The following is a 25,189-nucleotide window of genomic DNA, read 5'->3' on the forward strand; positions in this document are numbered from 1 at the left end:
TGTCAAAACTCCACCTAAATTTGTAACAAATAGTATACTTTTAGAGTTGGGTCTCAAAAAGGCATGAACTAAATACGCTCTAAAATAGGTTGATTGATTGGGATTGTCTTGATTGGAAGAGAGAGCAATCCATTGGCTGTTGGGAGACCAACAAGGCATGCTGTCGATCAAAGGGCCATCAATCAGGGTTTGAATCCAACTCTCCTCACCTTTCTCTGCACCCTTTATGTACAAATTCTTGTGCCCAGATCTCCCAGATCTGAACACAATTTCCACATATGGAGAAGAAAAAGGAATGTCTTGTTGTTGGTGCCAGTTTTGGTCAGAATTCTCACCACTAATTTGACATCACTCCCTTATCCCAAATTTCTTGGCTTGAAGTGGATTGATATGACATGTGTTGTTTTATCTGAAGCAAAGATGGGCCCAATAGAAACATACAAAAGCTCACTCTACTTGGCATTCCATGAAACAACAAATGTAGGGCCCTTGAACAATTTCCATCTCTTTGACGCCCAATCAACCTTCACTAGATAAACTCCACCACTTGGACCTAAACTTGGATTGAAGGATATGATACATCCATTAGGAGAAAACCTCTTGAAAAGGTCGTTTATTCTCTGCATTGTAAGTGTTGCACTGGGCATCTCCACATGCTCTAAGAAAGGAACTACAAAATTGCCCTCTTGGGCATTTTCTCCCTTGAATATGTGAACACCCAACTTTGAAGAGTCAGGGGAAACCAAAGTATTGTAGCAATGAATGACTCGATAAAAGAAATCACTAGCATAAAAGATTTGACTTCGAGGTTGAAGATTTCAATATTCTTGAACTTGGTCCCTAGTCTGCAAGTGGCCATCACCATGCAATTTCCCATGTTTGAAGCGTAGAGAGTGGAAGTAGCCACTGTTGCATCTGCCCACTATGGCTATTCAACTTTTGATAGCTTTGAGAAAAGACTACTACATGGGCTAATCAAAGCCCCAACCCTTATCTGTAAAACCCAATCGATGGGTTTTCCAGAGGGGAAAAAAGCTACAAGCGTGCCCAAGTGAGATCTATCGTATTGTAGAATCAAAATTACAATGATCAATTATATAGGCAATGTTTATATGTACGCATACATATTAATAACTTAATGTGAAATTTATAACAATCTAATTAAATAATAATAAGTATATTATTGGTGTAAGGATTTCATATAAAAAGTGGTGTAAACATTATTTATATTTTCTAACTGTTGTAATTAATTATGGTGAGGAAAGTACAATAGTCATGATTAGGAGAATGATGATGAGGCCACCTTCTAAGCATGCCACTTCATGATTGTGACAAGGGAATCCCCATGTTGCCAAAGGGTACAAAGTGGACTACCTTTGGGCTTACCAGACACCTTATTGTGAACACTCTAAGGTGCTTTATTGTGGATAGGCTTTCAAGGCACCTTATTGTGAATACTCCTCACAATCCCTACTATGGTGAATGAGTGTTCAATCATTAGAAGCAAGTTAGGAGTGGCAACATGAACAAGAACAATGATAGGACCTTGTACTAGGTAACCCACCTCATATGTATGACAAGTGCCACATGAGGCCAAGGGGGGACAAGGTATCCACTCTTGGGCCTTGGGTAGGAGGTTTCTAGGGCACCTGATCAAGCCACCCTATCTTATTACTTTTATGGTTGGGTCATTCTCAAGTTGACTTCATCTATTAAATTAGTTTACATTCCTTGCATGTTATTTATAATTCTAAGAAATCTAACTATGACATTATGATTATGTATAGACCTTAATTGTGTTGTAAGGTGGCAAGTTAAGAATTACATAACCAAATAAATCCTATATGTGGTAAACCCTAACTCTAATCTTATCCAATTGTGACTTAGGACAAAGTTCCGGGGCAAAATAGAAAGGGGACATTACACTATGCATCCCCAATATTGGATTACATAATCCCAAGTTTTTCTAGAACAAATAAATAACATCATTAGTGCTTGAAGATATCTTTTGTAGAAATCCTTCCTTTGTGAATGGGTCCTTTTTACGCAAAAACATATTCCAAAGGTGAGTTTCTTTTATGGAGTTATTAATGGGCATATTCAATTCGACAATCCAAGGGTAGGCAATACAACTGAAAAAGGAACGATTAATTGGATAGTGTGCTGCACTATTGTGTTTTGTTAGGAGTTTTTTATTAAGTCTTTGTGCTCTCTAAATTGCCTATAAATTCCAGCTTCGTAAAATCTATTGTTAAATTCGTCAAATTAGAGGATGAGGTGGTGAGGAAAATAAGTAGACACAAGAGCTAGCATATGAGGTTAAACTGTTAAAGCATGTAGCTTCAGTCTAACAATAATTGTGATCAGCATATATATATATATATATGTATATATGTATACTAGTATGATGCACATACTGTTATATATATATGCATATGTATAATTGCAGTATATGAAACAATGCATAGTTGAAACCGATGATCATATATATATATATATATATATATATATATATGTATTGTTTGAGATCATTTAAGGCATGATAAAAACTTATTCTGATTCCTTTGATTTTAGATCACTGCAATCTATATTATATCGGGCTGTAGTTCATATTGATCGGTAATACATGATTAAGACTTGTGTTAAGTCTATACAAATTGGGTTTGTTAAATCATCATCGAATTGGTGTGATTGTGAATGTTCATGTCCCCATTCGGAGACATGCCCATTCACAATCACACCCCTCCATGTGATATGTATACTTGATGCGCTCGAATAACAAGGCATCGAAATCAATTAATGCAAGCACATCAAAGGATCGTTTTACATTTCAAGTTCAAGATCATTTTATTATCTCTGTTATTTATGTACTAACATATACAAATTCTGGAGCAAATCTATTCTTTGACATCAGTGTTTATACCTGCAATAAAAGTTGTGCATTAGTCAGCATCAAATTTGAAATCTGGTAAGAAACTTTACATGGTATTAGAGCCTTGTTAAGGAGAGATCACATTAATTTTAAGAGATCAGATTTCATATTTGCAGTCTCTCGTAACACTTCAAGATGACAAACATGTTAAGATTTGAACACCACCTTACAAGTGCTGATAACTTCGAATCCTAGAAACTTCGTATAATGATGCTATTAAAAGAAAACAAATTAGAATATTTTGTAAGAGAAGAAAAAGAAGAACCTAAAGATGATCCAGAGAAAACTCTGTGGATCGAAAATAATCAGAAAGCCATGAAGATAATTGTGGATGTTGTTCGAGATCACATAATGCCTATTGTGGCAAAACATGCCACAGCATATCGCATGTTTAAAGCTCTTGAAAATGCATTCATAGTAAATAACACTCGTAGAAAACTTGCTCTTAAAAGACAAATGAATAATATCAGCATGAATAAAGAAGAAACTGTGAACGCCTTCTTCATGAGAATCACAGAATTAAGAGATCAATTATCTTTTGTCAGTTATGAGATTGACAACCAAGAGTTATCACTAATAGCGTTAGGAGGACTACCAAATTCTTGGGAGTCCTTTGTACAAGGTATAAGTGCAAGATCTAAAATCCCAAAACTAAATCGATTGAGATTTGATTTTCTTCATGAAGAATTGAGATTAATTATTAAAGGAAACATAAAACCTTAGATGAAGACATTCATGTTCTTAACACCAACTCTCATAAGAAGGGAAAGAAGAAGAACAACAAAAGGAAAAGAAACTTTTATGGGAAATGACAGTCAAAACAGAAGAAAGACTTGTTCAAAATTCAGTGTTTTAGAGGTGATCAATATGGACATTATGCACTAAATTGTCTTGATTGATCTGAACTTCAAGCGTCATTTGCCAAAATTGATAAATCAAATAAAGGTCACGATTCAGAGAAATATGCCTTCTATTCAGCATTGTCTAGTCAAATATCAACCAAGTCCAACACTTGGATAATTGACAGTGGATCTTCAAGACACATCACTGGATATCAAGATAACCTAGAAAGCATGAAAATAGAAACAAATGAAGAAGTTACAATTGGTGATGATTCTGCACATTTCGTAAAAGGAATTCGGACCTGCACCATCAAATTGAAATTGAGAAATTCTATTCAGCTTTTTGGAGATCTTTATGTACTAGGTATTTAAAGGAATTTAATATCAGTATCTACACTTGAAGATGATGGTTATAGAATTGCATTCATGGAAGGTAAGGTACTAGCATGGCCTAAGAATTCAACTATAAAGAAGGCTTTAACAATAGGAGTACGATAAGGACTATTGTATGAGCTTTGCACTAAGAGAAATCTTGCACTTGTTCATGAGACTTCAGATTCAAATGAAATATGGCATAGAAGATTAGATCATATCAACTTTAGTGCTTTAACATCTATGGAGAAGTTGGTAACTGAAATATGCCCAAATTAAGTCATATTCACAATGAATCCTGCAAAGGTTGTCCCTTAGGGAAAAACACTAATAAGTCATTTCCTCATAGTTTGAGCAAAACTAAAGATGTGTTAGAACTAGTGCACTCTGACCATGTCTACACCATCCATAGAAGGGTTCTTGTACCATGTGATATTTGTTGATGATTTTTCAAGGAAGACATGGATATACTTCCTTAAGTGCAAAGAATCTGAAGAGATTCTTTCTAAACTTAATGAATTCAAAACTATCATTGAAAACTCCTCAAAAAAGAAAATTAAAGTTCTAAGAATAGATAATGGGAAAGAATAAACTTATGAAATATTTAAAGAATTCTGCAAACTTGTTGAGATTAAGAGGGAGTTCATAGTTCCTTACAATCCTCAACAAAATGGAGTTGCTGAAAGGAAAAATAGAACTATTGTAGAAGCTGCTAGGGTGATATATGATCAAAACTTGAGCATGTCATTTTGGGCTGAAACATCTAATATAGCAGTCTATATTCAGAATAGATGTCTTCACTCACATTTGGACAAGAAAACTCCTAAAGAGGCCTATTCAGAATATTAGTCATTTAAGGATATTTGGATGTTCTGTGTATGTTCATGTACCTAAGGAGAAAAGGACAAACCTACTGGAAGAAAGAGAATTCTTATTGGTTTTAGTGAAACAGTAAAAGGGTACAAAATCTACATACCTGGACAGAAACAAATAGAACTCAACAGAGATGTCATCTTTGTCGAAGATACTGCTTTCAAAGAGCCAAAACTTTAGATAAACTAAATACAGATGACTTACCTTGAGAAGAAGCTCCTACTCTTGAGATTCAGAGGGAGTACCCTGAAGAGACTTCAAATGAAACTGAGATCCTTCTTGAGACTCAAGAAGAGAGTCTTGATAATTCTAAAAGGCCACTTTGGGCAAGGAAAATTATACAGGAAGGAGATGAATTTGCAGCACCTTTAGGGACTTTTAGAGAAAGCAAAAGATCTTGAAAATTAACATACAATGCATTCATGTGTGAGAGTTCAAACTCTAAACCTTCTAATGCTTTAGAAGCACTTAAACATCAAGCTTGGAAAGATGCAATGGTGGAAGAATATAAGTCAATACTAAAAAATGATGTTTGGGATATAGTTCCTAGACCTAAAGAAAAATCTGTTGTTTCTTCCAAATGGCTCTTCAAAGTTGAGTATGTTGTAGATGGTAGCATTGAAAAACATAAAGCTCGTTTTGTGGCTAAAGGGTTTTCTCAAAAGGAAGGAATCGACTTTGAAGAAAGTTTGCACAGTTGCCAGGTATACCTTAGTTATAGGTGTAATAGCCATTGCAACAACCTAAGGTTGGAAAATCCATCAAATGGATGGGAAAATTGCTTTTCTAAACGAAACAATTGAGGAAGAAGTATACTTGGAACAACCAGAAGGATTTGTGACTCATGATGCTGCCTCCTATGTATGTAAACTGAAAAGGGTTCTATATGAACTCAAATAGGCTCCCTGAGCTTGGAATGAAGGGATTGATAAATATCTTCTAAGTCTTGGATTCACCAAGAATGTTGCTGATCCAAATCTTTACTTTAAGGTAACTAAAGGTGATATTTTGATTCTAATTCTTTATGTTGATGACCTTCTGATTATAGGAGGACATCTCGTTAATCAATGTAAGAAATATTTAGCTTCTAAATTTGAAATGAAGGACTTAGGGATTCTTCACTATTTCCTTAGATTGGAAGTTCATCAGAAGTCTGGTAATATCTTCCTACATCAAAAGAAGTATATTGTTGATCTTCTGAAAAGATTTGGAATGTGGAACTGTCGACCTATGGAAACCAACTTACACAAGCTAAAGGAAGCAAGTGCTGAATCCAAACTAGTTGATCCCACTTTATACAGACAATTAATTGGGTCTTTGATGTCTCTTGTGAATAGTCGACCTAATATCTGCTATGCTGTTAATGCATTAAGTCAGTTCATGTGTGAACCTTGTGAAATTCATCTTTTTGCTTTGAAGCATATTTTAAGGTATCTTCAAGGCACTATTGGGTATGAACTTAAATATGAGAATACTAGCTTGGAGTTATATGGATATACTAATTCTGATTGGGTTGGAAGTGTAAAAGACCAGAAGAGCACATCAGGATGTTGTTTCAGCTTAGGTTCAGCGATGATCTCATGGATCTGCAGAAAGCAAGCTTCAGTTGCTCAGAGTTCTACTGAGGCAGAGTACATTGCAGCAGCAATAGGAGCTAGAGAAGCAGTGTGACTTCGAAAATTGCTTTCTAACTTATTCTTTAAGCCTATGAAACCTGCCACTATTCACTGTGATAACCAAAGTTGTATCAAGTTATCTATGAATCCGGTATTTCATGATAGATCCAAGCATCTAGAAATTCCTTATCACTATGTAAGAGACATGGTGGAAAGAAGAGCTATTGAGTTGGAATATATTAGTACAGGTGATCAAACAGCTGACATTCTCACCAAGGCTCTTCCTAAAGTGAAGCTTGATCATTAAAGAAAGAAACTTGGCATGGTTGAAATGTAAGTTTATGAGATTGAGTCTCTACTTTGTAAATTTATATTATTTTAATAAAGATGTTTAAAGTGTAAACTCTTTTGTCATATGTGCGACTCTATGACTTATGGGCCTATCCTATTCACATTATCAAAAGGTGACAATCTTTTATAATGAAATATTTATTCTAATACTATAAGGTGACGACTTTATAATTATAGATTACTATCATGATGAATATCATGTGACTTGATATTTATTGACAAATCATGATAGTTAACAACATGTTGATAGATATCATGTCACTTGATATCTGTTGAAGATCAATATGTTCAAACTCACGGTGGATATTATGTTACATATTATCAATGGATATACCATGAGCTCTTATGGTAGATATCATGAGACTTAATATCTGTGTACACACCATAATTGGAAAGAATATCATGACACTTGATTTTCTTAAGTATATCTAGATCATATCACTTTTCAAATAAGGAGAACTTATATATATGCACTTTGTCTTCCCTAGCTAAGAGGGAGTGTTAAAGCATGTAGATTCAGTTTGACAATAACTGAGATCAGCATATATATATATATATATATACCAGTATGATGCACATACTGTTATATATATGCATATGTATAATTGCAGTATATGAAACAATGCACAGTTGAAACCGATGATCACATATATATTGTATGAGATCATTAAAGGCATGATCGAAACTTATTCTGATTCTTTTGATTTTAGATCACTATTGATCTATATTATATTGGGCTGCAATTCATAATGATCGGTAATACATGATTAAGACTTGTGTTAAGTCTATAGAAATTGGATTTGTTAAATCATCATCGAATCGGTGTGATTGTGAATGTTCATGTCTCCATTCGGAGACATGCCCATTCACCATCACGCCCTTCCGTGTGATATGTATATTTGATCCGCCCAAATAACAAGGCATCGAAATCAATTAATGCAAGCACATCAAAGGATCGATTTACATTTCAAGTTTAAGATCATTTTATTATCTTTGTTATTTCTGTACTAACATATACAGATTTGGGAGCAAATCTATTCTTGACATCAGTTTTCATACTTGCAATAAAAGTCGTGCATCAGTCAGCATCGAATTTGAAATCTGGTAAGAAACTTTACATAAACGTTGCCCTCATTTTGCTCACCTCCAGGAGCCTCCTAATGCTCTAGGCTGATCTTTTTTTTTTTGATCAGTAATATGAGATTTTTATTAATATATAGAAAATATTATATTATATGGCCATTTAAATAAGGCCCAAACAACAACATCTAACACTAAACCAAACCCCCACTTTACATAAAATCATTACATTGCACAAGATCCCATACAAGAAAAAATAAATCCAAAAATCATTTTGTTTATCCGTCAAAAACCACTGGTTTTGCCAACCTACTAACCACGAACCAATCATCCAAACCACCGTCGAGCTGCTTCACTACATCCATCTTTCCCGCCATCACCAAAACGTTGCAAAATTTTTGCACAATCCATCCTCATCCATTGTGGCCAAAACACCGTTTCCGTCCTTCTGTGGCCATCCCTTCTTTTGACACAAAACAGTTTCATTTTGCTTCCACCCCAACCCCCATCAAAAACCATCACCATTTACTTTATCATCTTCCGATAACCAAAGGAACCAATTTTTGCTTCTATTCATCATGTAGAAAACCATTCGAAAAATCCAAAACTGTCCACCCCTAGAAATTGCACACGAACCGCCATCCTTTGCCTACGGACAATTATAGATTGACGCCATTTGGGTTGAGCAACTAGAAAACCCCTAACCCGTTGAGCCTGCAGATCATGAAAGAGGTGAGTTTCCTCCTTTAACTTCCTCCACTCAACAACAATTCGTTCCTTATATAGGTTCTTTGTTGAAATTTCTTTTAGGCCACCATAGAAAAGATAAATGACCCACCTCATTCCCCTCTTCATTTTCAAAACACTCGCTATAGTTAAAACAATAGCCTGGGAAAACCCATTCCAATAGAGAGTCAATACTCAATTAAATCCTTTGTGAACAACAACTCCATAACCCATTTAAGTTCATCTTCCCACTCATTTAGTTCTAAGCCCCCAACCATTATCATTGCAACAATATCCACATTTACCTTCCAGTGATGCTTAGACTCTTCAAATAGACTCCCCAATGTGCCTTGCATTGCTCGAATTACTCTAGGGGACGGACAACATAGGAGCAACTTCAACCTATGGTTCGCCACTGGACCAAACAAAGCCTTTTGCTACTTCAACCTTCTGAATGTGAAAGTTGGCTCCATCGCTATATCCACAAACTACTAGCTTCAACCATTAACAAACTTTCTCTGCAAAACTTTAATGAAAAGACATTCGACACTGCCATCGTAAATAGCCTTCCCACGCTTCGAAAATACTCACCTTGTCTCTTTCACTTTGTAGACTTGACTGATTAATAATTATTGCTGTCATTCGATCTAACACTCTGTAACCCGTATTGATGATGTCATTCCTTAATCATTCCTTAAACCACCCACATCTCCATAAACCTAACTTTACAATAAAACAATCTTCTAAACCCATCGATAAGGAAAGATTAAAAAATATTTTAAAAATCACTAATAAAACTCCTCGTCCACCAAGTTTTGCCAATGGTCACAAATTTCAAATTGTAAACCGTTAACCTCCTTGAGATCAATCGCCCACTTTGATAACTTGTTCGCCTCACATTTTCCTTCTCTGTCCTTACATGGCTAACCTTAAAGCCTACAAACTTTTCTAGCTCCTCCCTAATCTTTTGAACATAGTTTTCTAAAGCCATGCATGAATTTTATCCTTCCTGATAGCCTATACAATCACCAGTGAGTCACCTTCCAAATGCAATTTTGCCACACCTAAGGCTTGAGCACACTTAACTGCCACGAGAGCAGCTTTCACCTTTGCAATGTTGTTTGTCCCATCCTTCAACTTTTGAGTTGCGTAAGTCACCATCTCTCCTTTACAATCCCTTATGATCACACTTGCTCCTTAGGGACTGGGTTGCCACTAGCAGCTCCAAAATTTTCCTTTATCTAGCCTACCTTTGGAGTCTCTCCACAAACCTCAATGACCCTTGCATCTTTTTTGAGTTTCTACACCCCCCAGCTTTCATTTCTAATTTGTACTTGGCCACTATTTTTGAATAAAACTATTAGCCTTTGAAAAGGGAAGCTTAGCCAAACTTCCTTTGCAAGTTGCAGTACTCATAACTTCTTCAACCGAATGATCAATTCTCTGCAACAATCTCTCCATAGAGTCCCTTTCGTCCTGAAATATGCACTTGCTCCTCTCCTTCCATATCTCCCATATCACTATAAAAGGAATAATCACCCATATATTTGACAAAACCAATTTCATTCTCAGCCTTGGTCAACTAGCAAAAAACTCCTTTAAAGATTGCATCCAAGGACCTTGCCATCCAAGTTTTCCCATTACCATCTCCCAACATGTCTTTGTAACTAGACAATTTAAAAGGAAATGATCCACAAATTCCTCATTCTCCAAACCATAGATGGACTACTGGCAGAGTACTCTCCGAGTTGCAAAAATTGGCCGAGTTTTTATGACTTTTACAGGCACTAAAAGCTTGCAGAATTTTTGGCAAGAACTTGTTGAGTTTTCTTTAAAAACTTGGTCGTATTTTTATAACAAAAATTGAAGGAAAAAACGACCCAAATTAGTTTCATTTCTCATTTCTTCACTTGTATTTTGCTGAGAGGGGAAAGGTCTTTCAAACACCTGCAAACTGATTTCGATCGATTTGAAGTGGACTTGAGGTGGGTTTGAAGCACATTTGTAGCGGGGTCAGAGCGAAGTTTTTGAAGAGGATGACATCAATGATTTGAATAGTCGGGCTATGGGGGAGGGGTTGGATTTGGTTTCACCATGGATGACATTGAGTTGAATGAGTAGTCACTGGTAGTGCCAAGAGAATCTAGAGGCAAAGCTATATCTAGGATTGAGGACAAGCCAAAAACTGATTTAGACATATCGAGCAAGAAGGCAATCATGGCCAGTCAGACTTCTAAGATTAGACCCTCTGAGTTCTACCTCTTCCTTATTTATTATTAGAACTGAGAAGAGGAAGATGTAATTGGAATGATGCATCTACTTTTAGTTTTACTTAAATTATTTACTATTTTGCTTCCAGCCATGAGTTTTTCTCAGGAGAATGTGATTTTGTACCCACTTTGTGTTTTTATATATCTAGACTAAGCTTGTTTGTTTTGTGTTCTCATTTATTGACTCATTGGATGTATCTTCTCATTGAATTTTGCAAAAAACTGTATTTCTAATAAAATTTAAGCAATTTTTTCAGTTGCCGTGTTTTTGCTGAAAATTGGCTGAGTTTTCCCCCAATTCATTTTTCGGACTTTGGCAAGTTTTTGGCTTTGAAGAGTTTACCAGCTATGCTCCAAACACATCTCACATCTACTTGGCCCACAAAAGCCTAACCTTCTTCGTTCTTCGGTTAAGATTCCTCCTTGAACAACCAGCCAAGCAAAAGCACCAGCTTTTGGGAGACAATCACCATGCCGACATAACTTACATGTGTCAAAACTGGAATCATCATTTCTTGACACTAAGCTATATCCTAGTTTCAACAAATAGTCCCCTGAAGATGAGGCACACCAAAACACTCTATCTTCACAATTCTTAAGCTGCTCCTGTTGCAGTTCTGATAGCCCTTCCACCACATGTCTTTTCCATCTCCAACTGCCTCCCAAAGGTCCCTCCCCCAATTCCATATAATCAATCACCTTATCACCCCATAACCGACACATGATCCTTTTAAGATCCTCATATTGCTGAGAGTCCACCAGATCCGAGTAACTATTCCAAGAGTCTTCCTAAAACTTCGCCTTCTACCATTTCCCACTTTCCATGAAACATGATCAATTACCATCGACCTACAAGACATTAAGAAATTCCAGATTGCTGAACCCGATAGGGGGTTTCTAATAGTTAACACTCTTTTTGCTTCCTGGGAATCTAAATACTTTGCTCTCAAAATTTAATCCATAGTTGATCAAAGCTTATGTAAAGATTCCAAACCAGCTTTGCACCAAGGGCATTATTCATTTGACTCCACTCCCTTAAATCAGCACCTCCTTCATTTTTTGGTCTACAAATTGTCTCCCATGCAAGCAAAGGGAGTTTCTCATCCTCCCCAGTTCCAATCCAAAAGAATTTCCTCATTTTCTACCCTATCACCTTTGACACCTTTCTTGGAATATCTAAACACGTCATAGAAAAAAAGGAACAGCTGAAACAACTGACTTCAACATTATAATTCAACTAGCTGAAGTCAACTGTCGACCTTTCCATCCCTCCATTTTTTTTGCACATTTATCAATCAGACCTTGTCATAAATCTGCCTTATTGCATTCTTGGAACAAAGGAATCCCAAGATAACGACTTGGGAGGGAACCCGCTCTGATGTTCAGAATTTTGCCTATAGCTCTCTACTTACTCAAAGGGAGACATTAAAAAAGAAAATCTTCAATTTGCAAGTTTATTTTTTGACTTGAGACCCGGCCATTCAAATCCAAAGTATGTTTCGTAGTCCTTGCTTCTCTTTCAGAGGCTTCTCCAGCCAAAAATTTATCAGCTGCAAATTTCAGATGAGAGACAACCTCAACACTTTCAGCCACTTTAACACCTTTCCAAAGACCTTCAGCCCTTCTATTACAAATTAATCTTCCCAACACTTCAGCCATAATGATGAACAAAAAAAGGGACAATGGATCCCCTTGACAGATGCCTCTCTCCAATTCAAAAAACCCTGTGGACTTCCATTAACCAACACCAAGAAGCGAGGAATTGAAATGCAGCTTTGAACCCATTCCACCCACCTACCATCAAAACCGAACTTCTCAAGGACCATTAACAAAAAACCTGTCCACTTCATCAGAGGCCCGTGTAATATCCAGTTTGACCATCTATGCTCTAGGCTCTAAACCCATCATAAAAAGATATGAACAGCTGAAACAACTGACTTTAGCATTAGAATGCAACCAGCTGAAGTCAACCATCGACCTTTCCATCCCTCCATTATTTTTACACACCTATCAACCAGACCTTGCCATAAATCTGCCTTATTGCATCCTTGGAACAAAGGTATCCCAAGATAACAACTTGGTAGGGAACCCGTTCTGATGTTCAAAATTTTGCCTATAGCTCTCTGCTTACTCAAAGGGAGGCATTAAAAAAGAAAATCTCCAATTTCTGCCAGTTTATCTTTTGACCCGAGACCCTGCCAAACAAATCCAAGTATGTTTCATAGTCCTTGCTTCTCTTTCAGAGGCTTCTCCAGCCAAAAAAATATCATCTACAAATGGCAAATGAGAGACAGCCTCAACACCTTTAGCCACTTTAACACCTTTCCAAAGACCTTCAGCCCTTCTATTACAAATTAATCTTCCCAACACTTTAGCCATAATGATGAACAAAAAAGGGGACAATGGATCCCCTTGACGGTTGTCTCTCTCCAATTCAAAAAACCCTGTGGACTTCCATTAACCAACAATGAGAAGTGAGGAGTTGAAATGCAGCGTCGAACCCATTCCACCCACCTACCATTAAAACCAAACTTCTCAAGGACCATTAACAGAAAATCTCTATCCACTTCATCATAGGCCCGCTTAATATCCAATTTGACCATCTATGCTATAGGGTGATCTTACTTCAAAAGCATTATTCAAGAATGGTTTGGCATGAAATCGGCTAAAGCTTATGATCTACTCAAGAAGTGAGTTGAGCAAGATTAGGTAAAAGCTAGAATGATGAAAGAGGGAGAGTACCAAGGCTCAAAATAATTGAAAACCTCCAACTTTTGTACTGATTGCAAGGGAGGAGATCATGTGGGAAACATTTAATAGAGCCAAGGTAGCTATTCTTGTGAAATTAATGCACTTCTACTATGGCCAAGCAAGTAATAGAAAGCAAATTATGTTCAATATCTATAATGTTCCCTCTTTCCCACATGATCACTTGAATGTTTAGTTTTGCCTATTATCCATCTTTGGAGGCAAATTCAATGGATAGATGTTATTCCTGGTATGGGAGGATTTCACGTGTTAGATATCGACATTTGGATGGCTTATTTAATGAGCATATTATGTTATTTTATTTTAAAGTTACTTTGCTAAAAATAACAATTTTTATTAAGTTACTTTATCAAGTTAAATTATAAAGTATATTATATTAAAGTCATAAGTTGACTTCATAATATTAAACTAAAAACTAACTTTATAATATTTCATTATGAAGTTAAATTGCATTGTAAAGTTAATGAAATATTTTGTTAAGTACAATTCTAATGCTCCCTGGACTTGGATGCCACCTTTGGAGACTTGAAAAAAAGCAAATTTAAGGAAATAATGATGTGTTGCATTTGAGTAAGGAGATTTTATAAAAAGGTTTAATTCTCATAATTGCTCATTATGCTGAGATCAATTTCAGAATTCTTTTACAAAGCACTTCTTTCAGGTATTTTCTGAGGATGAAAACCCTTGGAGAACTGTGAATTGGATGAAAACCCACTTCACCTTTGACGGGAACCTACACATGATTTCTGTTTGTGCTTCATTGGACGAATTCCTTTTGGCAATAAAGATTCTAGGTTTTGGTGTATTCAGATCAATCAAATTCAATAACATTAAATCTTTTATGGGGGTTGATTTGGTCATTGATAAGTGAAATTCTCTATTAGGGATCTCATTAAATTGGTTGCAGAAGACATCAGTGAGTTTGTGAGCATATTTGGAGGGTTAGAAGCTTCTCATGCTATTCATACCATTTACCAGGCTAGTCATATAAATTCCCTAGTCGTACAATTCCTCATGTAGATCATACCATTCAAAAATGTCATTGGGATTTGTGCAGATTTCTTGATCAGTTATTGACAATAGAAAATTTGGGATTCATCATGCATTAGGAAGACTTTAAGGTTCGTCTTGTTTGGCACATTGAAGAATTTCCTGTTTAATTCTTTGTCTGTAAACCAAGCATAGGGTTTAGTAATTCCAATGTTACTTTCAATATTTGTTTTCAGTAATTATTGTTGATGCAAATAAAGCCAATTGGCATCAGTTTAACAAGTTGGGCGCACATACATTGTGATCTCCTTGGATCCGTCAATAAAATTCCTCATTTGGTTGAGTGTTGTATTAGAATATTATAATGTTTCTTTAATGGTCATCTTAGTTAGTCTTTATTTTTATTAAGTAGTTTCTATTTCCATCTTTAGTTTATGATTGTTTCTTCTAGAAATATTGTCTTTGTAAATCTATATAAGGAGCTTTCATATCCTTTGCTTGATACAATTACAACATCAATTTACCATAACATGGTATTAGAGCAGGTTGATGTGATTTCATTTCATACATTTTGGCAGATTTTTTAAGGAAAATTTGAGCCTCTTTTGATCTGGAATTTTTTTCTAGAAATTTGCTTTTTCAATTTTTAGAAATAAAAAATTGTTAAGAGGTATTTTATGAAACTTTTGTGGTTCGTCTTCGAGGATTTTTTTTGGAAATTGCAAGCTTGGTTAAAGGTTTTGATCCTGTGATTTATTGGTTGTAGCAAAAGTCTCTGATTTTTTAGGGTTGCATGTACTTGCATGTTGCTTGCATGTGTTGGTTTATCATGTGAAATCTAGTGTAATGTCCCCATTTTTGCTAGCATTGGACTTTTAGGGATTATCCTATTATTGTGATCCTCATAGGCTAATAATTGTGGATAGAGGGTCTTCTGAGGTAGTGGCTTGGCTTGGGAGGATCTTGTCTTCTCCACAATTCAGTAAGCTACCGGTTGGTCTTCGTTTGGGCTTAGTTTTGTGTACTCAAAATTTGTGGTAAGTTGGTGTTAATTGAGATTGACTCTTTCTATTTTTGGAATGTGCATTTGGTCACATGGAGAAATAATAGGTATGACTCCTATTTCAGATGACATATTTAAATGATGAGTATTTTGGGAGTTATTATATTCTTAGTGGCCAAATTATTATTAATTTATTAAATGACTTATTATAAAGTTATAATTTCACTTGAGTTGAGGGTTGAGTTATCATTGGAAAGTGCCATTTATTAATTAGTTAAGCCAAGTCAAGTGAGAGAATCTAATGGAAGCTTTTAATTAATGTTGTGTGGTGAAGTTTCTTGAGTGAAGTTACATTTTGGCAACAAAAGGGCATATGGAGGTTATAAATACAAGCCCATTTGTTGATAAAAACATGCTTGAATATTAATTTGCTTTTGTTGCCTTTGTGGCTTTTTCTGAGGTTTTAATTTTCAAATCCCTTGCTGAGGTATTAAGGGTTTCATTTGATGTTTTTGCTCCATTGCTGAAGTATAGCGGGGACTGGTTTCTTGTGAATTCTAAGATTTTCATGTTAGCTTCTCGTATTGTATTTCCTGTGGTTGAGGAGCAATTGTTGGTTGGAATGATACAGTGTCTTCTTTTACTGTATTGACTGTGGCTGAGAGGGCAATTCTATCTTGGAGAGTTTGGTAATTTCTCTCTGATTTTTGGTAATTTCTGATTTGAATTTTTCAAGGTTGGACATTTGTGGTTTTATTGGTGATAAAATCTTTATGTGATTACAAGCAGGAATTGTCTGAATCATACCAAGTTAATGAATAAATTTAGAATTTGTTGTGAGCCATTTGTTGCTTCAGATTTAAATGTGCAAATTCACATGGTAGATTTATATACTAGTGCTTGATATTTATTTGAGCAATGTATAAGGCTAAGGTTAACTGAATTTGTGAACAATTGTTGCATTTTTCGATACTGTGTATGGAATTTTAAATACCATATTTTCAGTGATAATTGGGTTGTCTGCCAAGTGTTTGTTGAAATGCCAAATGTATGAATAAGTGGTATTGCTAGAAGCATAACCGAACATGGTTATTACATCTCCTGTTTTGTTGCCCTAAAAAATTTTGATGGTCTTTCATAATTTGTTCCCTTAAAATCCGTTGATTCTCTAATTCGCAAAGTTGCTTGGGATTCTTTGGTGGGTTTATAAATTTTTCCTCTAAAACTATTTGTTGGGTTTTATGGTTTTATGTTTTTCCTAAAAAAATGAAGCTTTGTATTGTTTGGTTTTGATTGATTTTTCACCTCAAAAATCATGTTGGGTTTTGATCAAATTTTCACCTAAAAAACTGTGTTGGGTTCTTGTCGATTTTTCTTATAAAAAAATTGCAGCTTTTTGCAATCTATTTTGGGGCATTATGCTCATCTGCAAAGTTTGGAGGGTTTGATGATTTTTCCTTAAAATTGTGCTAGTTGTTCTCAGTGTTTGTCTCTGTCTCCAGGGAAGAGCAACTCCTTATCCAACATCAGGTTGGATATTTTATGATAATTTCTAGTCAGATGTTTTGCTAATCTTGGGAGAGTTAGTGGCAGACTCATCTCAATGGCAGGCTCTTGTCTCTTGTTGAAAAGCATTCTGAAGAAGGGGCACCCTTCTCTGTTCTTTTTATGGGCGAACTTTGGCTTCTTGGTCATTAACAAATTGCAGATCTAGGGAGGGTCTCAGCAGCAGCAAAATGTTTTGAAGAATTTGTGACCAAAAGACATCTATTAGACATGGCCATTAAGGGAGGGTATAAGAATATTATAATGTTTTTTTAATGGTCATCTTAGTTAGTGTTTAGTTTATTAAGTAGTTTCTATTTTTGTCTTTAGTCTATGATTGTTTCTTTTAGAAACATCGTCTTTGTAAATCTATATAAGGAACTTTCATCTCCTTTGTTTAATATAACTACAACAATATCGATTTACCATAACATGTTGGACTTGGGGTATTCAAATTCTTGTTCTTGGTGACTGAAATTCTCTTAATACTAAATAATTGCACTATTGTTCTAAATAAATTAGACTTGGAATTCTATTTCAGTCTTTTATTTAATTGTACTTCGGTTCAAACAACATTGCATATTGGCATATGTTTCATGGTTGATCTCCAAATTGTCAATTGGCATTGAAACTCAAACCAAACCTTGGCAAATAAACTTAAACCACTTTGATCAGCACCTAGACAAATCAGGAAAAATTAGAACGAAATCGATGGAGATCTTTCTATGGTATCAAAGCATGATCTTACCATCCTGAGGGTATTGTGATTATTTCTTTGTGTATTGGAAGGATTGGGCCATACAAATATTATGGTCATAGGAGACCAAAAGAAAAATCCTAGCACCTAGTAATGTAGCGTTTTATAAAATCCTCCCAAGTATTGTTAAAATACTACATACCACATGTTTATTAGCATGACTTTTTTACGAGCATTATATGGTTATGATGCCTTATCATCTGTGGAATTGGTGTTGGGTGATAGTAGAGTGGCAAGAGCTTGGGATTTGTTACAGGTTAGTCAGGATATCCTTTGTTAAGATTATAGCTTTAGTCGGATTGATTTAAACGTAAGATACAATGTTGATATAATTTATCATATATATAATATTATAATTATACTACACATATAATATTATCAATATATTATATTATATATATGTAGTATATTATACATATGTTATATTGTGATTTATATTGTTAATATATATTAACTAATAATGATTAATCATAGAGACATGTCTCTTCATGAGACATGCCTTCTACTCTTATATCTAATCTTATATTTATAAGAGATTGGGATCTGTATTTGGAATATAGCTATAACAATGGCAGTGTAATTACATTTGTAGAAACCGATCCATGTTTTCTAACATGGTATTAGAACATTTAAGGATAATAACTAGCTTGTACAGAGTCAGTAGAAGATGTATGTAGATCGACATCAGTTTTAAAAGACATTTGAGGTTGGAGACAATTTTCTTGAGCATACAACATTATAGATAAAGTACACTCAAGAGGAGTGGGGTGGAGAAACTCAAGCCTCGGTTTTATGGTCCATATAGAATATTGAGGAGGTTTGGAGAGGTAGCATATGAACTCGAGTTACCCTCCGAGAGTAAAATACATAATGTCTTTCATGTATCTTTCTTGAAGAAGGCTTTGGGAAAACATGTTTCTTCACTTGATTTGCCTCAATTGGATGAGGAGGGTCGATTGGTTTTGATACTTGCAAAGATTCTAGATTCTAGATTCTAGAGTCACCTTTAGAGGATGTGATGTGGGAAGGAGAGATGGTACTTCAACATCGAGCTTTGCATTTTCTTATGGGAAAGCAATCCTAGGAAGGACTATAATGTTTCCTCTTTCATAGACAATCCTTTAGATGTTGAGATTTGTCTATTATCCATCTTCGTAGCCGAATAGAGTGGATAGGAGATGTTATTCCTAGCATGAGAGGACTCTACACGCTAGAGATTGGCATTTGGATGACTTATTTAATGAACAAATAATGTTATTTTATTATAAAGTTACTTAGTGCTACAAATAGCAATTTTTGTTAAAGTGACATTATAATATTTCATTATAGAGTTAAACTGTTCAATAGAGTTAATGAAATATATGAAGTGCAATTATAATGCTCCCTAAACTTGGACGTCACCTTTGGGTATTGAAAAGAAAGCAAATTATAATGAGGCGTTGGATTCCAAGGTAAGGAGATTTTATAAAAAAGCTACATTACCAAGTTCGCACCCTTGGATCTCAAACTGGGTTCAGGTGCGAACCCAATAAAGGTCCGTCTGTGGGTTCATGCTGGGTACAAGCCTAGCACTATGGATATGCCTGGATTTGCACACTTGCGAATGTGCACACCCAACACAAACCCAGGCCCACCGACTGAGTACTCAAGCGAATTTGTGAGAGGCCACTAGCTAGAGTAAAAAAAGTGGGCTCAAACTTGAGTAATTTTTTTAAAAATATTTTATTCCAAACCATAGAATGCCCTAATATGAGGTCTTCAAACACTTTCATTTCACTTTGAACTCTCATTTCGCTCTCTCATGATGAAGATTTACTTGCGGCTGCCGAAAATCCCATAGATGATTGATGAACATTGAACGTTGAATCTTGTTTCGTGAACTACATTGTCATTTTGTAATTAAGTAATTGAATGTAATGACTTTCATTAGAATCTTGAACATAGATCAATGATCAAGCATCATACTATGAAATGATTTAGTTTTACAATTCTATACATTTCTCTTATTTTTGTGTGTTTATCACACACACACACACGCGCGCGCGCCCATGTACCGGTTTCTCAAATCCAAACCCATCCGTGAACCCAAACCGATAACTTAGATAATAAGGCTCAATTTCTCATGTTTTCTCATTATGTTGAGATTAATTTCAGAGTTCTTTTACGTAGCAGCTTCTGCCAAGTATATTTTGAGAGTGAATGTCCTTGGAGAATTGTGAATTGGACAAAAACCCAATTTATCTTTAAAGGGAATCTACACAAGGTTTCCATTTGTGGTACATTGAATGAATCTTCAATGAGATATAACAAGTCTTTTTCGGCAATAAAGATTCTAGGGTTCGGTGCATTCAGATCAGTCAAATTTGATAACAATAAATCCTTCTTTGAGATTGATTTGGTCATTGATTAGTGAAATTCTCTATAAGGGATTTCATTAAATTGGTTGCAGCAGATATTGGTGAGTTTGTGAGCATATTTGGAGGGTTAGAAGCTTCTGCTTGCCAGTCATACCATTTACCAGTCTTGCCGTACCAATTCCTCCTGCAGGCAGTACCATTCAGAAATGGCAATGGGGTTTGTGCAGATTTCTTGATCAGTAATTAACAGCAGAAAATTTGGGATTGATCGGGCATCAAGAAGACTTTATTCAACTTGTTTGACACATTGAGGAATTTCCTGTTTAATTCAATACATTTGCCTGCAAGCCAGGCATAGGGTTTAGCAATTTCATTGTTTCTTTCAATATTTATGTTTAATTTTTTAGTAATTATTGTTATGCAAATAAAACCAATTGGCCCTACTGTAGTAGGTTGGATGCACATATATTGTGATCTCCTTAGATCCATCAATAAAATTCCTCATCAAGTTGAGTGTTGGACTCTAGTTATGTAAATTCTTGTTCCTGGTGATTCAAAATCTCTTAATTCTGAATAATTGCACTGTTGTTCTAAATAAATCAGACTCAGAATTTTATTTCAGTCCTTTATTATTCTGTACTTCGGTTCAAAAAAATCGTATATTGGCATATGTTTCATGGTTGAACTCCGAACTATCAATTGACATTGACTCTCAAACCAAAACCATGGCAAATAAACTTAAAACCACTTCCAATCAACACCTAAACAAATCAGGAAAAATTAGATCCGAATCGGTGGAGATCTTTCAATGGTAGAAGCATGATCTTACCATCCTGGGGGTATTGTGATTATCTCTGTGTGTCCTGGAAGAATTGGGCCATACAAATATTATGCTTGTAGGAGAGCACAAGAGAAATTGGATTTTGATATGTTTCATGGTTGAACTCCTAACTATCAATTGGCATTGAAACTCAAACCAAACCTTGGTAAATAAACTTAAAATCACTTTGATCAGCACCTAAACAAATCAGAAAAGATTGGATCAGAATCAGTAGGAACCTTTCAGTACCATAAGGTCGTCCATAAATCAGCAAGATAAAATGCATTTATCAACAATCCACTTCTTCGGATAAAGAGAAACTAATCATACAACCAAGCAAACAAAAAACTGAGATTTTCAAACAAGAAATTTATACAAAAATCACAAGATGAGATGAGAACGACAAAATTAGCAAAACAAGTGCAAAAGATGCTAAAAATGAATTGGAAAAATGGAACATCATGAGCTATCAGGATCTTCTCATTCAAAACAAAGGCACAAGATTGGATTCTTCCAAAATGAATGGAAAATGAGGTATATATGGATTTAAAGATCCGTGATTGTAACTAACACTCAGTAAACTTGAAAATACAGCATGATAGGAATAACAAAACCTTGCATAGGTAGAAACAAATTGTGCAAATGAATACAAATCGTATGTATGAAGAGAACTTTAGAAATGATCACATGCACATGTTTGACAGAATTTTGATATTTGGACAGTGATAGAACAACAAATTGGAGAAAGGAGAAGATGTGAATTTTTGTCAAATTATTGGTGAATGACGTGCAGTTGAGAGAGACAAGCAAGAACACAACTATTTAATCACAAAATGGCTATATATAATGACATTTAGAATGCAACTAGACAAACTGGATGATGTGCAAATGAAAGCTGTCGACTATGGATCCATCTTTGGCATTTGTGACTGACCTAAATTTGAAGGTTTTATTGTCTGCCATGCTCAGCCTCAGCAGGAGAATCTGTAAATCCTCAAATTACCTGCTTTTACTCAGTTTCTATTGTAAGTGGTATCCGTGTATGTTTTCTTGGTGGTGTTTGCAGGCACTTGCTAGGAGCTGAAGCAGGAATTGGAATAGGAGATGACGATTCTCCTTCAACAGTGTTTTCTTTAAATCAAACTGATAGATATGTGAACAAAAATATGGTTCCATTTCTTGTTTTGCCATGCAGCTTCTATTTTTCTTCTGAAAGAATATCGTTTTCAAACTTGGGCTACTACAATACTGTGGAAGTTTTATCAAGTTCTGTTAATGTTATTTTGGCTTATGGATTTCTATATAACAACAGTTTTCAGTGTTTACTAATTATCCATCAAAAGGGAACAGATTATTTAGCTTAAAACCCTTTTGCTTTCCTCAATTTTCAACAGATTCTGCAAGCATCCGCAATTTTTGTGCAATTAATGGTTGATGGTAAAAGGCGATATACCTTATATCTTGAGTTGGTTCTGAATAAATTTATGGGGTGATATGAGATCTGAAATAAGTATTTTGCTTATTAGAAACCATTTTTGTCTTTGATGCTTGTCTGTGTAATTTAAAGGATTTGTCGGTACAATTCCTTTGTAGTAGACAATGCAGAAAGAGCTTCAAATCATAAAAGCTTAATGAAGTCGAAGTAGTCTTTAGCCCAGTGATGGGTTTCAATTTTGCAAGTCAAGAGTATCTTTGGCTATTAAAGGTACCTTTGGATTTGCATGTTAAAAACTGTGATGTGTGGTTAACACAATTTCTTCTGGTTCAGAGGCTCTTCTATAGATTACTAGACACGTACTTGTATGTCTGGTGAGCATTTTGTGCTGCTGACTGTGTATGGTGTTCCAAAGGCCTGTGTTGTGAAATATTTCAAAGTTTTCTTTTGTGATTGGATATTTTCTTTTGCTATGGCACTCACCAAAAATAAAATATTAATATCAAGGGTATGTGGTGCAGATTGTCACTGAGAGGGGGGAGCGCCTGCAATCCTATATTTACCACCGAACAGAAGTGAGTCCATCAAATTTAATCCGAACAGGTGATTGGCTGCAGCAGTAAATTTATTAAAACATATTTTGGTGGCCAAGAGAAAATCTTTTCCAAGAGTTTTGAGCATCTAAAACTTCTTGTCGGATAATGAAAATCACATTATATTTGTATATTGTTTAAGTTCTGCTTGGTTCTGTATTATTGTGAATTTGAATTTTATTTCTTCATTATCAAGTAAAGTAAGATGGTAAATTGAATCCATATATATATGCACCACAATGCTGTTGTACGAGTCTCTTGCTGCAAAGTGGAAATTAGTGGTTGGTTTGAATTCTCAGCCTGATGTTATTTGATTTTATTATTCTTAGAACTCAGTTCTCATCAAAGTGGAAATGGAAAGGAGTAAGTTATGTTTTTTTGTTGATGAGGAAAAAATAAATCGACTCTAAACTCTCTTAGTCTCATGTGGTTTAGCTCTATCCTGACAGCTACAGTCTTTATCACCAATCCTCATAAGTTTGTAAGGGCTTATTTTTTAGCAGTTTTCTATCTTTTGATTTTGTAGATCCAAAATGGCAATTTAAACCGTCCTTTTTTCTCATTTTGGATCTTGAATTTACAATACTCTGTGTTGCATAGCTGCAAGTTATGGAAGCTGGTAATTTTTCTTACAAGAGAATCAAATTGTTAAGCTCTGATTAGAAGATCAAAAGATGGTGATTTTTGGTGTAGTAATTGATAGGCATTGTATGAGTTAATGGTGATAACACCAATACACGAGCATTGCCAGATTTTATGATGACAAGTCCAATTGTGCACCTAGTATCATATTCTTATTTATGGACGGCTTATCTAGACTGAATCTGAAGGAATCACTATGCAACCTGCTTCTGTTGCACAAAGACAAAAGAAAAGTCCATGGGAGCTGTTTCATAAAGCTGTTGAGGTTACTTAACATTTCACACCTTATCTCTTAGTGCAGTTACCATTATATCTCTCTGTGGTTTTCTTTTTTGCAACTCTTCCCAGCTTTTTCTCACACGTATATAACCACAGATATCTAGAAGTATAAGTTCTTTTGATTCTGCAGTTAATTTGTGTAATCGTAGGGGCTGTTTATTATGTCTATATATTATGAACTTTCTTTTCCCGATCATGGATAGAATTATTTCTATTTAGCAAATTGAAACAAAAGAATATTGTAACTTCAATTTGTGCCCCCCCAAACTGTCTGTTAATGACATGATAATGATGTCCTGTAAATATCCATTGTAGCACTAATTAATTCTAGTCGTTGGGTGAAGTGTTTCTTGCAATCAAAAACATCATCCTGAAGTTTGTGAACACATTTGTGTGTTGCCAGTGTCATATAATTCTTCCAGAGATGTAGTCAAGCTGTAGATGCATATGAGCTATGTACTATACCCTCCTAATTTTGTTTAGCAGTTGGACTAACAGTAACTTTCTCGTGTCTGTTGAATCCTTCTAGATCTAATGCAAAAGTGGGTGGAAGAAACAGAGTATTATTCCTATGGGTTTGGTTAACTACTTTTTAATTGGCTTCTGCAGTTAATAAGTAAAAGAGAAAAGCTATTAGTTTATTGACTACTTCATCAGCATGATGGGAACCAGAAGTTGATGGGTGAGACTTAACCATTTCACAGAAACGCATCTCCAATCTGAATGTGCTTAATTATCAAAGATTTTGAATGATACATTGCCCTAATGTATAACTCCATTGCAAGATAGATATAGACGTTATTTTGCCCTTCTCAGCTGATGAATTTGAGAATTGTGTGATGCATTATATGTTCAATATAGAAATAATTTGCTTCTTGCACATTATTTGCTTAACTTGATGCAATAACAACAAAATCTACAATTTGGGATTTTGATG

The 25,189-nt window shown here is 35.2% G+C and overlaps 1 protein-coding gene across 1 annotated transcript in view; it reads left to right on the top strand.

Annotated features, from left to right (window-relative positions):
- Nucleotides 1-23,555, top strand: part of LOC149556069 (uncharacterized) — a 76,230-nt gene extending 52,675 nt beyond the window's left edge. Inside the window, exon 3 of the mRNA XM_089830205.1 lies at nt 23,260-23,555. Within this exon, the coding sequence (XP_089686331.1) occupies nt 23,260-23,361 (102 nt within the window). The 3' untranslated portion in view covers nt 23,362-23,555. The remainder of the gene's footprint in view (nt 1-23,259) is intronic.
- Nucleotides 23,556-25,189: the final 1,634 nt, after the last annotated feature.

Source organism: Cupressus sempervirens, chromosome 5 (genome assembly GCF_028749045.1).
Source record: "Cupressus sempervirens isolate cs-2001-9-10 chromosome 5, ASM2874904v1, whole genome shotgun sequence".
In the NCBI taxonomy this organism is placed as follows: Eukaryota; Viridiplantae; Streptophyta; class Pinopsida; order Cupressales; family Cupressaceae; genus Cupressus; species Cupressus sempervirens.